This window comes from Saccostrea echinata, unplaced genomic scaffold (assembly GCF_033153115.1).
Source record: "Saccostrea echinata isolate AGI-Se365-2 ecotype Australia unplaced genomic scaffold, CSIRO_AGI_Sech_v1 ptg000012l, whole genome shotgun sequence".
Lineage (NCBI taxonomy): Eukaryota > Metazoa > Mollusca > Bivalvia > Ostreida > Ostreidae > Saccostrea > Saccostrea echinata.
The window spans coordinates 16002414-16018259 of NW_026889761.1; the positions used below are offsets into that span (position 1 = coordinate 16002414).

General features: G+C 33.0%; 1 protein-coding gene across 2 annotated transcripts; it reads right to left on the minus strand.

The window, feature by feature from the left end:
* Positions 1 to 2173: 2173 nt before the first annotated feature.
* On the minus strand, positions 2174 to 15007 carry LOC133185423 (CTP synthase 1-like). 2 transcript variants are annotated; one of them, XM_061320617.1, is made up of 16 exons: positions 14964 to 15007; positions 13016 to 13215; positions 12063 to 12233; positions 11762 to 11862; positions 11384 to 11503; positions 10690 to 10773; positions 10008 to 10088; positions 9396 to 9550; positions 8869 to 9001; positions 6676 to 6764; positions 6299 to 6393; positions 6114 to 6220; positions 5049 to 5145; positions 4819 to 4874; positions 4631 to 4727; positions 2174 to 3411 (listed from the first exon to the last, which is right to left on the minus strand). In XM_061320617.1, exons 2-16 carry the CDS (start codon positions 13179 to 13181, stop codon positions 3143 to 3145), a joined length of 1821 nt encoding a protein of 606 aa, XP_061176601.1. In that variant the 5' UTR covers positions 13182 to 13215; positions 14964 to 15007; the 3' UTR covers positions 2174 to 3142. The 2 variants fall into 2 exon arrangements, with proteins under 2 accessions (XP_061176601.1, XP_061176600.1); XM_061320616.1 differs by having other exon boundaries at positions 14945 to 14994.
* Between the last annotated feature and the right edge of the window lie 839 nt (positions 15008 to 15846).

Genomic DNA, 15846 nt, shown 5'->3' on the forward strand with positions numbered 1-15846 from the left:
CACTTTAAATAAAAATTCTAACATTTAGGCATTACTTTTAAGTAGCTCTCTAAACAAAAGAAAAAAAAATATCAATATTTTTTGTTTTTTATCCATTAAAATAATCTGCAAACATCTAGGAATTCTGAAAAGCACAGCATTTTAAAAACCATTTAGTAAATCTGTTAGAACAAAAATTTACACACAAACATACTGTAAATGCACATTATCATCAAATAAATACATTTACAAAACACAGGTTCACTTCAAATGAACACCAATATCAATATAAACTTTGTAGAAGGGAAACTGATATATTGCTGGTCTTTGTGGAGATATATAAAAATATCATGTGCCTCTGTAAGACTACTGTAGATTCAAGTTTTTGAATGCATTTCATCAGCAAGGGAAAATATAAAAGCAAGTCATTTTATTTCTCGAGTGGTGCTTTACAAGAAATTATGTGATAATAAATTTTTCGGGTATATGAAATTGATTACTGTAAGACAAAGTGTATGACAACACATACACGTACATGAACAGTGTACATCAAACTACAAATTGAACAAATATTTTCTATGAAAATAAAGAAAAATCTTCGGTACAGGTACCGCAATGAAACACACTAAGCATAAAAGTTGTGATTACATAAAGTAAAGCCTCAAATTACTTGTAAACATTTAGATGTAATTTTAATATGAACTGTATTGTATGTTTATTTCATTTTGAAACAGTTACAGTTTCTTTTTTCCATTCTACATCTATGTAAAATATATTTTCTGGAGAAAATTAAGTATTTTGTGTATAAAAATTTCAATATATGGAGCACAATTGAGTATGTTTTTAATCGCTCTATAATAATGCCCATATAAATGTATTTCAAAAAGGTAATTGTTAAATTAGTTCTTAACTACAATTAAAACATGATTGTGACGTAAACCTTTTGTTTGTATTGTCCATTCTATAGCTTAATGTTGAGCTAACTCCTCAAACAATCCATTAAGTTACCTGTAAGTGTCCATTCTTTTTGGAAAACTGTCCATTCTTTTAAGAATGGACAGTTTTTTTCAAAAAGAATGGACAGTTAAAACAAAGAGAATGGAGAGTTACAGGTAAACTTTGGAATGTGTTCAAGAGGGAAACAAAAACAAATATACTAAATACTTTTTAATTTACACGTAAATAACAAAAAGAACGCGGAGACCAAAGTTATTCCAGAACACAATGTCTACACAGCATCTGCTCGATTTCACTCTTTTAAATCCATGAATGATGCACATTATTTCAATACCCAAAACTTAATTTTCACAAAACTTGAATTCAAATGACACAATTTCGAATTCACATTTGATTTAAATTTCGGAAAAATCATTCCCTCGGGGAGAATTCATTTTCAGATAGAAGTACGTCTAGTATTAAATCCTCCACCCAGAAAACAGTTTGCACTATGAACACTACACTGCTGCAGTTAATATTTCGGTAGAAAATAAATAAAAATGAAACATTTCCCAATTTGATTTGAAAAACATTTCAGGTCGAAGATTGGCTCATGGCTAATCCAGCACTCAGAACACAATTTGCATCTCACCATTACACTGCTGCAGTTAATATATCCCCAAAAATAGAATTCAAATAAAACATTTCCAGGTTTGATTTGAATTTGATCATCTATATCTGTCGTCGAAGTTCATTTTTGGGTCAAAATTTGGCTAATATTTCTTTTACTCTTCCTTTTCTGTTTTCAGATCCAAATATCACTAATTTTGTGCATATTTTGGTTTATAAGATTTTGATTCTGTCATATACTCTCTCCATTACAGGAAAACATGTATGCCTTTACAACGCAAACTGTAAACTGATTTTGAAGCATCGCATACTTGTATAAATACTAGTATCCCACAAAATCCACCTGTAACTGTCAATTCTTAAGACAAAAACCTTTTGTTATTTGCATCTGGAAACACAATGGCTATTCAACAAATTGCTCTGCATCCCTAGCTTACCTGTGACTGTCCATTCCGTAAACAATGAACTTGCCATTGTATGTCTGCTACCTGTCATTTTGTACATTTTATATTTTATTTTCAAAACAAAGGAAATCATGTTTTAAGTAGGAGAAAGGCCTCAATCTGTCCATTCTGTGAGAGAAAGAACTAATCTCGGGCCTACGGCCCTCGATTAGTTCTTTCTCTCACAGAATGGACAGTTTTCGGCCTTTCTCCTTTACGTAAGTTTGTAGCAATTACTCATGGTATAAATAAATCAATGTACCACAAATTACTTGCAAAATAAAGCCAATGTACAAGGTTTATACTGTACCTGTATTGCATGTATGTAATTCTAGTGTCATTTTGTGATTTTAAAACATGTTATAATTTCTTACATTTCTGTATGTTAATTTAATTAATTTATTCATTGTTCTAAAATTATGTTTATCAAATCTATATTTTATTGTACAGTGCTCTAGAGTAATTTTAGATTTATATTTATTTATAAATTTATATTTTATCTGTAAACCTACAACTTTCCTGTATTATTCCTGTGGATAAATACAGCTACGGTTGATGATATGATATGTCAGTATACATGTGTATGACAATGGTACTTCAGTGGTGTTTTAGGAGATTGACTTTCTTAAACATGCTACACCTAATTAAAAAAAAAACGAAAACAAAGGCAGTTTGCAACAATCAACACAACAATAAAACATGCATATAGAAAATAATCGGGGACAGCTCAGGTTGCCTTGTCCACTTAAAACATTTTTATGTATTTTCAGTCCTCTGATATTATTTCCAAGCTGATTTTTTCATGTCAGTGAGGTGAAATTATAAATATGCACAGAACAGAGTGCTTTTGAGTTTCCACATAACAGCTGCATCCTGCTAGTATTTAGATTCTTTTTTCTCCTTGAATGAAGCGAGTAGTCCAGACATGCTGTAAAGTGCTTTACATATATAACAAAAAGCTGCTCAGTATAAATAAATGCAAGTTATTTTCAGGTACTACATCATGGCAGTTCATACCAGTACTAAGCACAGTAAGCTAGAGCTGAATCATAGCAGGAGAAAAGAAGACTAATAAGCACATTTAATGCCAGTGAAGGGAATGTAAATAATTATTTGGACACGATCGTTCAGGATATGAATATTGACACACACGATTAGGATTGATCACTGGTGCTTGTCTGGGTAGCTGAGACTTCGAATCCATCATCTGTGCTGAGGTTTCTGACAATCTCTGATATTTCTTCATCTTCTGAGTCATTTCCCTCGCTATAAGATAAATGTGGGGAGAGTCTGTACCCTCGGGTTCTGTAGGCCTGCATTTTCCCTGTGGATGCTAGCAAGAGACCAAGATAAGGGGGCGAGGGTTTCATTGGGCGGGAGATATATTCAGGGTGGTACTGGACACCCACAAAGTACTGGTGACCTGTTTAAGGGAGGTAACTCACAATTAATCTCATAACTTACATACATGTAGTGAGTATATGTAGTACTATAAAGGAATACATAGCTGAGGAAAATGTTGAAAATTATTTACTACATGGGCTTAAAACTACATCACTGACTTATTCAAGCATTAAAGACAAACACATTTAAATCACAACATTACACCTTACATATAAATACTGTAGATCACTAAATTTTCGCGACACATTATTTTCGTGAGATAGACATTTACTCTTTATTAGCTAAGGGTGCAACGATACACTAACCTCACGATACAATACGTATCACGGTATTCAGTTCACGATACGATACGTATCACGATACATGACAAGGTTAAAAAGTCTTTCAAGTTTGTCATCATATTTTTTAAAACTTGACAGGGTTATATAAAATGTTCATATTTTTAATATTTAAAATAAAATTTTGTTAACTTGAGAATTGGATTGTTAGGTAGATCTTTGAGTTTTGACTATATTCTAAACCAATGATGAACATTTACAGGGAACTAAGGGGACCTTTCCTAATAATTTTCCTTTTAAATTGGAATGAAAAAGGAAGACATTCATTCTTTTATTCCTTTTAGTTACGTAGAAAACCAGTTGTCATATTTCTCGTGTTAACACGTTTTAGTCAACAAGACAGTGAATTTTCATCGAAATACACACGTAATGAAATATCGTGTATTACCAAAGAATACGTTTAGATCTATTGGGTTTATCATTTGTCTTAACATCTATAACTTATAATCATAATCATATAATATAAGTCCTTCTCCATGTTAAATCTGAGGTCTGTACGATGCTGGAGATGAGTTTAACTTATGTTATAAATGCGTTATCGGCGACCTCACATTTTGTGCGGAAGCCATTTTGAAATTGTAAAAAAGGAAACAAAACGGACGATTCGGATAATTCTGGACCGATATCAGTTTAGCGTATCGTGAATTGAACCGTGGAAAAATATACCGCGATATACCGTCAAACAGTTTATCGTTGCACCCTTATTATTAGCGACACAAAATTTTCACGAATCGTGGTTACTACTCTATCTAATCTTTAGGAATACTAATATATGCAAGAATGATATTTTCGCAAGCACAGTGTGTCACGTAATTACGCGAAAATAAAGCTCTTGAGAATAAAGTGATTTACAGTACCTGAAAGCAAGAGTGAAATAAAGTATGTAAACATCAATTTTACCATCTAATTCCATAATTTCCATTCTCTCTCCATCAACACTGCGACCAACAAACTTCATTCCAGCATCCTCAAATGTCTGTATGTACTTCGGATTCACCTGAATTTAGAGTGGTAAAAGTTATTATCAAATATTGTAGCACCATATTATCTTCTGTACAGATTGTAAACAATAATAACGACAGATTTACCTCATATCTGTGTCTGTGTCTCTCTTCAACATATTCTTTATTTCCATACAACTTTTCTGTAATTAGACAATATTGCTTTATAACGAAATGCTCTGAAGACAACAAAGATCAACAAACTTTAAACAGTTTTCATTTTCAATTGATCATATTTACAAATCCCTTTCAAGGTGAACTGTAATTTTTTTTTTTTGGAAACAATGTAATATGACAATATGCATTGAAAACTGTACTTGTTATACAGGTCTTAGCATTGAACAGAGTCTTGCGTTTTCCTAGCCTCATGGTCCCGCCCATTTGTCCGGTATTGTGTTCTGGCATGTCAATCACCTGTTGTACATTTAAACAATAAAATGCTTTCTTTCTATGTTAATGTGGGAATTAACGGTTGCAACCATTGTACATAATCCGCATAAGTAGGATGTGTAAATTTCTTATGCCATGGTTCCAACTGTAAATCTTGGAGTGTGATGACATAAATGCTTCATTAAGGTTCATTGACCCTCTGCTAAGAGAGATAACTCTCACCAAGATGACTTTTTTCCCTTTATAATTTGTTAAAAGGTCATTTCTGTCAAATTTTACCCTGCGAGGTATGCTGAAATTGTGTACATCTGAATCATATAAAACAAGATTTGAATTCTTTTGGGAAATAATCAGCACTGAAGGGGAAAAAATACATGTGTGAGCAGAGAGTTGATGAACCTTAAGTAAAAACTGAATTCCCTGTAGCTGATAATAAAAATATTGTCTTTCTAGTACATGTACATGTCATACATGTATATAATATGAACCTTTCTCCATACCTGATACATGTAAATTTTAACAAACAAAAAAGAAAATATTCATTAAATGCTGCAATATCAGATGTGTCTCGATACACTATGATACATATTCATCTCAATACATATACAAAAGGAGATAAAAATTTGAAGGAAATGTACCTAAATTGAAGAGTACAAAGATATGTATAAACATGTGCATGTACTTGGATCATGTACAGTTTCAACACTACACCCTGTTTTATAACAACTTGGTAACTCCTTGTACTTCAGTGATAGGAATATTTTTATTATCAGCTGCAGGAAATTCATTTTTCTTAAAATGAAGATTTTCTTTTTTGATTGTCAAACTTGACATACCACATATTGTATCAAGATTTATGAATGTGTATTATAGAACAATGTTTTGAGATACACCTACATCTTGTAAGATATCTGTATATAATTAAACCCCTACAAGGCAAATGAAAGGGTTTATATTTTCACTCCCTTAAGTCAGTGTAAAGTGTTAATTACCACAGGGAATTTAGTGGCTGGATCCAATTCTGTGGAATGAGCCCCCTCCCAGCCAAGTGCATTACGAGCAAACTCTATCACAGCACACTGCAGCCCGAGACACACTCCTGAAACACCCAAGTTAGATATGAAATACATGTATAATGTGAACTGTACATAAACATATATATTTTTAACCTTCATACCTAAGAATGGTATATTTTTTGTTCTTGCCCAGTTGGCTGCCAATATTTTCCCCTCAGTTCCCCTGATTCCAAATCCACCTGGCACAAGTATACCACTGTCAGGGAAAAAAATATATATTACAATGAAAATACACCCTGGAAAATACTCAAAGTAAGAAATATGTAATCATACTGTGTTTCACTCATTTTAACAAGAATTTTCCCCATAACTACATGTTTAATGAAAAATTGTATACACACCATAAATATTATCCAAGGCTTTCACAAGTTCTTCAGTTTAAATTTCTTACAGAAATTAAATGAATTAATATTGCTCATTAACAAAACTTCATTAAGTGATGTTAGTATTATCAGTGCTAAGTGTATATCATACATACTCAGCGGACACTAGTTGGTGCCAGGCTTCGTGGTATTTGGAAGGATTTTGTTTCAGCATATCCAACTCAAGATCTGCAGCTTCTATATACTGAAACAATAATGCAACTGTTTCTGTCAACTGTCATCAGTATTCCTATCCCAAATAAAAGTAAGGATGGATTCTTTTCATATTCATTGCTTCTATAAATTTATTAAATTTCAACAGTTTCAAGAAGACAATATCCTTAAGTGATGTTATTAGTAAGATCAAATTTGACCCATCTTATTTTAGGAGCATGCAAGGTTAGGTCACTATATTTTCTCTTATCTTTAAAGATAAAAAATTACTGTTGCCACTCATGCAATGCCTTTTTTCTATCATAAAATATTAAATCTCTGCTATAGCTTATTTAACATTTGTTAGAAAAGGATCACTTACGCATAAGATGTAATGAGTAAAACTATGGAAGAAATAAAGCCCATTTATAAGGGAAAATAAACAATAGCCCAAAAAAATGAAATATTTCAACTATTAAAGAAAACAAGTATATTATCATACAGGCACATATCATTGTTTTGCTGGTCAGTCAGAAAAATTATTTGACAATTAATTGTAAAAATTTTGAAATTTCCCAATACTCCCTGCCTATTATATGCAAGGAATATTTAATTTAGGTTTCAAGTAATATTTTAGAACAAATTTAACACATTCACCAAACATATATTTTTAAAAAATTAAGATATATTGAAGGAGTGAAGAAAATTTACTTTCAATGTTTGAAAATCATATATTTTGACAAAAATCTCAAACTTTATATCTCTGGCCTCAACTGGTAGATGATGAAATTAGCAATTTAAGGTACAGCTATCTTGTGTATCCTATTTGTAACCATTGTGTGGCCAGTGACAAGGAGCCTATTATGACAGCATCAAAAAAGCAGCGAAAATGATTGTATGTGACAGAATAAAGTTGATAATCTATTAAAAAAAAATATTTTATTTTTTTTCCCTTTTATTTCCTTCTCCTATGGGACTTTATAATTTTGGGGTTCGTAAACCTAAATATATAAAAAAAATGCTGGCCTAAATGTGTATGCAAACTGACATTCTTTGGATAATCAATTCTTCACAAGTTTACATGCAATTTCATATTATTTCAAATATTTCATCTTTCATTTAGAAGCAAATAAAGTACATTAATTATGGAAGGTTAATAACTTCTACATATATACACCCTAACCCTATCCCTAATGTATATACAGGTGACTCTCGATCTCTCGAAGTTCAAGGGACCGCAAGAAAAGTTTGAGAGATCGAGGGGTTCGAGAGATAGAAAGTGAATAAAATCCGGAATTTTCAGTTCCGATCATCATTGATCTACTATTATAAATACCGTAAGTATATGTTGATAATATCAATGCACGTTTTCTTTCATATTTTACAGGAAATTCACTTGATTTCAACAACAATGAACGTATTTTGAATGAATAAAACGATCTCTTTAAGTTTCAATATTTATTTGTTCCCATTTCATGATAACATGAAACCTGAATTGCAATCGTCGGTATGGCTATACCCCCGGGCTTGATCGAGTCCTGAACCAGATTTCTTGTATTAAATCGGTATTCAATTCTTGTGCAATGTTTGTCATACTGGGATTATATAGACTCTAATAAAACTTCATAATCTAAGGTAAATTATTTACTCATCTCTTAAATTATTTTCTGAAAATTATCGTCTCGCTGTCAAGTCAAAATATGTTGTGAAGCAATTCGTTTATAATTTACCAATTATAATCAATTATCAACACTCGGATGCTCACAGGTATAGTGTCATCTATGTAAACACCCAATTAACACCTCCATGCCAGCCCCAGGCGTTCACTGTTATCCAGGTAAGTCCAAGCTGCATTAATTTTACGCTTGATTGGTGTGTACACACGCGCAATCAAAATTTTGAAAGATAGAGAGTAAAAAACAATGAAATGTGTGTAACGGGACCAAGGTTTTGGTTCGAGAGATGGAGAACTTCGAGAGATCGGAAGTTCGAGAGATCAGAAGTGAATTTGCTTTAGTTTCATAGAGGAAAAAAACGGGACAGGAGGTTCACTTCGAGAGATCGAGAACTTCGAGAGATCGGAGTTCGAGCCATCTAGAGTCACTTGTATAGTCATAGTGTACAAAAACACGACTATGTATGGTGTGATAAGTTACCTTGAGGTTTAGTCTGTGGCTGACACACAGGGCACTGTGTTGTAAAGCCTTGATGACAGAAGCATAGGCGTCTTCTAGCTGAGTATATTTACCAACTAGAGCAATGGTCACCTCTCTCAACAGCTGATCATGTCTGAAACAATGACAGAATTTCTTCAATAAAATATGGATTTTAAAGTACCAGAACACATTAAATGAAGTCTTCTGTTAATAATTTGTAAATTTATGATTCTTTCATGTTTGAGTACATAGCTTTATGACTTATGTTGTGGTTTCAATAATTTTTTTTGTTGAACACCAATTTTAGGTTATCAACAACTACAATTTTTTTTTCATAAATTATTTTAAAACAAGACATTCAGTTGTCCACAAATATACCTATCATGAAAGTGAAATTTTTGACAGAACCACGAAATTTGATCCCCATGAAAATTAGTAAAACCACAGTATATAAATCAATGTAGGGTTTTGGTTGGGTTAAATTATTCCATTTCTCATCTTAGAAGCTATGAATCACAGACTATAACCTTTTGGCAAGGTCTTTCCACCGTAACATCCAGCGGTTATTGTGTGGGGAGGGGTACTTGAGGTGGAGCCTCTTCATGAGGTACTCTGATACACCCTGTTCTGTAAGCAGTAGGGGGACTCGATATATAGAAGAGACGTCATGTATCGAAAATACCTACAAAAATAGTAGACAAACTATTTATAGTACAGTTACTGTATAAGCAGTTTACTAAACTGCCACAACAAAGCTCTCAAACTTGCGGTAATACAACTTCTGAAGACATAATCATGACTAAATTGAGTTAACACTAATGAATAATTAAGGAAGAGAATGCAAGGAATGAAAAGTTCCTTGCAGATGATACTGAATCTTCTAAATCTTTTATAGGTGACACAGTTTAAGTACCTGTTGAGATTCTGGTGACACAGTTTACATACCTGTTGAGGTTCTGGTGACACAGTTTACATACCTGTTGAGGTTCTGGTGAAACAGTTTACATACCTATTGAGGTTCTGGTGACACAGTTTACATACCTGTTGAGGTTCTGGTGACACAGTTTTATCTTACTGTTGAGATTCAGGTGACAGAGTTTATCCTACCTATTGAGGTTCTGGTGACACAGTTTACATACCTGTTGAGGTTCCACATGACAGAACAGGGAAATTTTAGATTTAACACTTTCAGCCACTGGACTCTGGCATCGACACACAATCTAAAAGAATACTTAACACTAAAACATTTGCATGGTAAACACAAGAAAGTGAAAATTGCATACTTTTTCATTTTTTCCTTATCTTTGTTTTACTTGAGTAAGCACGGGCCTTTTAGCTCAATTATCCTAATCTTTGACTTATTCATTTCAGATTCAGACAAGATGAACATAATCAAAATACAGTCAAACCTTGTTATCTCAAACCTGATTGGACCTAGAAAAAACTTTCGACATGCCGGGTTTGTGATATTGAGGGTAAAATACTTAAAGAAAAAGTTCTTGGGATTTTCAAATCACTTCGACATATCCATGGTATTCAAGATATTAATCCATAATATTTTATCCATGTCATAATATCATGACCACTGTAAAATTCTTTTCTTGGGTCTCAATTATATACCATGCATGATGTTACAGTGAAATAAGGACATCACAATCGATTCAGGATTAACTTAACCCACAATTTTGTTCTCAGTTAATGTGACCCAGAGTAGACGTAATGTGAGTTAACCCACATTTATCTGAGATAATCTTGACTATCTATGTAGTGTTAACTGGCCACTACTTACCCTAAATAATGAAGTTGTACATATTGACTTACTAAGTCTGGGGAGAGACCTAAGCCTCGCAGTTCTCTCACACTCTGCTGTGTTGGTTTGGTTTTCTGCTCTCCCGTACTTCCTGGCTGGAGAAGTCAAGTCAATCTCCATAATTAACAGTGATACAGAAATTATAATTAACAGTGATACAGAAATTATAATAGATGGTTTTCCATCAAGGTGATTTTAAGTAAGTTATTTTCCCATGGCCGCCATATTGTAGGTCAACATCCCCAGATCCCTTCATTATTCAACCAAGTTCAGTTTGTTATACTGGGCACTGAGGTGAAGATAACACTGTTTTTCTTATGAATATACTTTTGTTAAAGCTTCTTTTAATTCATAATTTCAATATTGTAAATACATTTTCCCATATATTTCTGGCATGCATGTTTAAAATTGGTTGCTCAAAGAGGAAAATTTACTACTTTGACCTACAAGATGGCGGCCAAGGGGAATAACTCTGAGGCAAAATATATCATAGGAAAACTATCTATTAACAGTGATACAGAAATTATAATTAACAGTGATACAGAAACTATAATTAACAGTGATACAGAAATTATAATTAACAGTGATACAGAAATTAACAATTTTTTCTTTTTTCAGATTAAAATTAAAATTTGGGAAGAAAATACAATGTATCTGTTCCCAGATTAAGATTCAGAAGATTTTAACTCGTTCGGTATACTGTACCTGGGGGACAAGACTGACGTGAACACAGCAATAATCTTCTCGCTTGACACGGAAATGGAAGAACTGACGGAATGCTTCAATGAATGGCATACCCTCGATATCCCCTATAGTACCTCCCAACTGGAAATAAAGTCATTCATATTACATGTGTCCTCTGTTCAGTATCACACAATACAAGGAAAAATAGAAAACTCTAATTCATTAATTTTCAACTTAAATCATCATAAGGAATTATTTTATCATTGAATTTTGAATATGATAAAGATTTAACTTCAAATTCTTGGTAAAAGGTTGAAAACCATAAACTAATATCTACACCAGCAAGGTTGGCATTCACAAAGAAAAATTTCCGACAAATGTAGAGGATGTCCAACATACCTCTACGATACAGACTTCTGGTATCTTATTATCCCCATCTACTGGTATTTTAGCAACTCGTTCTACCCACTCCTGGACTGCATCAGTAATGTGAGGGACAACTAAGGAATAAAAGGTATTCCAGTGAACATAATTAGGGACCAGTTACTATTGTATTTTTGACAAATCATCTATACTATAAAGAAAAAAAAACTTTGACAAGAATCTTCATGCAAAAGTGCTTGGTAAACACAATTTCAATGAACTATCTACAAAAATGCCAGTCTCCCACTTATTATTTCACAATTTTACAAAAATTTACCTTGCACAGTTTTTCCTAGGTAATCTCCCCTCCTTTCTCTATTGATAACATGCTGGTATATTTTGCCTGTAGTGATGTTGTTGTCACGATGGAGAGTAATATCAAGAAATCTCTCATAGTTACCAAGGTCAAGGTCAACCTCTCCACCATCATCCAGAACAAAAACTTCACCTGGTATATAAAAAACAAAGCATTTATAATGAATACCTAATACTTGATATCGTGATCACTTCATTATGGGAACTCTTTTACCATGGAGGTAGGAAACATCAACTAGCTGGAGCAATGTGCTATTGAATACACTACGAGATCAATCACTGTAGATCTTTAAGGGACACATAAGAAAGAAGTCCTGGTGAAATACCTTGCTAAATGATTGTGCACTACGCTGATAAAATTTAGGATATGCTAGTTTTCTTGAATTATATTTTTTGTAAATATTTTCAGCTAATTCGACTCTTCTTATAATAAATTCAACCATTTCTCTCTGATAAGCGTTACTTTTGGAAGTCTAAACATTCCGTATAAAATAAGTTACTTCCTGAAATGCAGCCTTTGACAATTCATTTTAATTTTGGCCTACTCATTGTTTGAATCATTTGATTGTCACTATAGCGTAAACAATATGTCATGCCCTGAAAATGACATGAGATTTAGAGCTATCTTGACTTTATCACAAAAGAGTGGCAGTAAGTTAGATAACCCCAAGGCAATGGCAATACTAAGTATTAATGACACGATATTGTTTTAATGCATCAATCATAAAATCTTGGAACCGATATACATTATATAAAGAGTTTTATTATCATATCTAAAATTAAGTAAATACATGTATTCTCAAGATACTGTTTTCTTATTGTTTTTTTTTTTTTTTTTTTTTTTTAAAAATCATGCCTCAATCTTTAATCAAATGAACATTTATTATTACTTGCTTAAGAAAATGGAAAACAAACCATGCTCATAAGGAGAGAATGTGCCAGCATCTATGTTGATGTAGGGGTCAATCTTGATAGACGTTACCCTGATACCACAGGACTTGAGGATCATACCTAGACTGCTGGCTATGACCCCCTTACCAATACCACTGATCACTCCACCTGACACTAACACATACTTCATGGCTGTAATGCTTTTCACGATGGAAGCCAGGGTTCTGAAAATTCAAGTCCATTTACTTTTGTAGAAAATTAAAAATTAAACAAGAGGCACCACCCATGGGCCAAAAAGCTCACCTGAGAAATGTTAGCCCTGCTGTTCTTCAGATTTCCAAAAAAAAAAAACAATATATTTCAGTGAAAAATTCTGACCCCATATTATAGCCTCCCTCTAAGGGTCTCTGAATTCACAAAACATGGGGATTCTTCAGTATCATTATGTTTAACTTGGCCTTACAGTTATTATCTTTTCCTGTATACATGTATTTATGTAAAATTTGATCCCTGATTTAGCAAACTCTAACCTGGGGCATAATTTGAAAAAAAAAAAATGAATCCACTCAACTTGGGAATATCTGCATATGTGTGGCGTGATTGTGGTTCTTCAGAAGATTTTCAAAAATTATTTCGTATAAAGTCCCATATTAATTTTTGAACATTTTAAAAGAATTTTTCCTATATACTAGTATTTTATTGTAAAACTTTGTTTCCCATTATGGCCCCAACCTACTACCAGGGGCCAAGATAGGTACAATTAAAAAATCTAAAACACCTCAGGAAGCTTCCACCTAAGTTTCCTGTCTTCTGGCCCAGTGGTTTGTAAGAAGAAGATTTTTAAAAGAATTTTTCGTAGGTGTTTCAATGTAAAATTTCGATCCCCCGTTGTGGCCCCACCCTATCCCCAGAGGCCAAGACTTAAACATTTTAGAATCTACACTATCTCAGGAAGCTTTCACATACATTTCAATTCTTCTGGCCCAGTGGTTTTTGAGGAGAAGATTTTTAAATAATTTTTCTTATATGTACTTCAATGCAAAACTTTGATCCCCTATTTATGGCCCAACCTTATTCCCAGGGGCCATGATTTCAACAATGTAGAATCTAAGCTTCCACACAAGTTTCATCTCTTCTGGCCCAGTGGTTCTTGAGAAAAAAATTTAATGACCCCCCTATTTTTGCCTTTTCTTCATTATCTCCCTTGAAATAGGACTTGGTCCTTTGCTTAAGCAATTAAAAATGATGCTTTGTGCCAATATTGGTTAAAATTGGCCTCATGTTTCTTAAGAAGAAGCTGATAATGTGAAAAGTTTACAGACAGATGGACAGACAGAGAGACGCTGGACACCGGGTGATCAGAAAAGTTCACTTGAGCTTTTAGCTCAGGTGAGCTAAAAAAGGAATAAAATTAAACAGGAAGAAAGAAATCTACCAAATTTGCAAAACATTCTGTATCATACAAACATTTACAAAAAAATTGTAATAAAAAATCATTTAACACAAGTTTCAATCCCCTATTTTTGCAATAAAGTCAATAGTTTTATACAGTGAATTACTTTTGTAGTGTTTTTTATACAAGATTAACATAGATATGTTGATGTAGAACATGTGCTGTCAGTCAACTGTGACGTACCACAGGGCTCATTAAATAGTGGTTCACAAAACAATCTCATTGAAATAGCCCATTAATTAATTTTTTACATGATCAAACTACATCTAAAGAATTTAAAAAACAAGAGAATCATAACGAATCAGCTTCAATGTTGCAGTTGCAGTACAAAAAATAATCAGCTGGCGAATGGTAGTCAAAACACGTGGTCTTTTGAGGCATTGCTCAACAATGAACTACTTATTTACGAACGATTAGCAATTGATGTAAAGCTGTGTTGTCTGTAGAACAAAACTGACACATTTATAAACAAAGTTTCATAAAATAAATGCATTATCTACTTAGATAAAAGTCTTTAACCTTCAACAGCCGCCAAAAATTGTTTCCAATATTATGAATATACAACCTTTTCATGAAAAACCCCGAGTGCTTCCGATAATATGCGAAATATCGATCCCGATCTCTCGATCCCCCTCCTTTTCTATCTCTCTCAATTGCTACATAGCTGATGAAAAAAAGATGAGTAAGAATTTTTATGCGATTTTAAATGAAAAAGTTCTATTGAGAAAATAAAAAAAAGAACAAAGAGAAGAAATATTTTAATTAGATACTTCAGTATATACAGTAATCAATTTTTGACCAGTAGGATTTGCTACAGCTCGAGCATACTCATGATGATCTTTATTTGAATGCAGTCTTATGATTAGAAAACCGTAAAACCTTTTCACTTAACCCAGTTTTATTTTAAAGAATCCTACCTTGTTTGTGACATTGTCTTATATATACACCTTAGAACTTTATGGGGAGTTTTGCGATGGTCACATCGTAAACCGATATTTTTAATGGAAGAAGTAACTCAAACATCTTTATCCAAAGCCCTCCATCCCTGGAACAAGATCAGGTCATTGTGGTCAGGTACACGTGGTATGGACATACTCTGTTGAATTTATCAGCGAAGCTACTAGGAAAAAAATAAAGGTTACAATCTCTCTGTCTCTATCGGTTCTCAATCGGTCTCAAAATGTTGTTTGAAATATAAAACCTTCGTTTTTTTGTTTTTTGTTTTTGTTTTTGTTTTTTGTTTTTTGTTTTTTTTTAATTTCAAAACAACATTTCTCGACTTCGGAGGTTATCCCGCAACATCATTAAAACAAATACTTTACTTCTTAAATGACTTTGAAACTCGATCGGTTGTTTGGGAAGAAAAACAAAGGTGTTTGTGAAACACATATGCACAAGTATG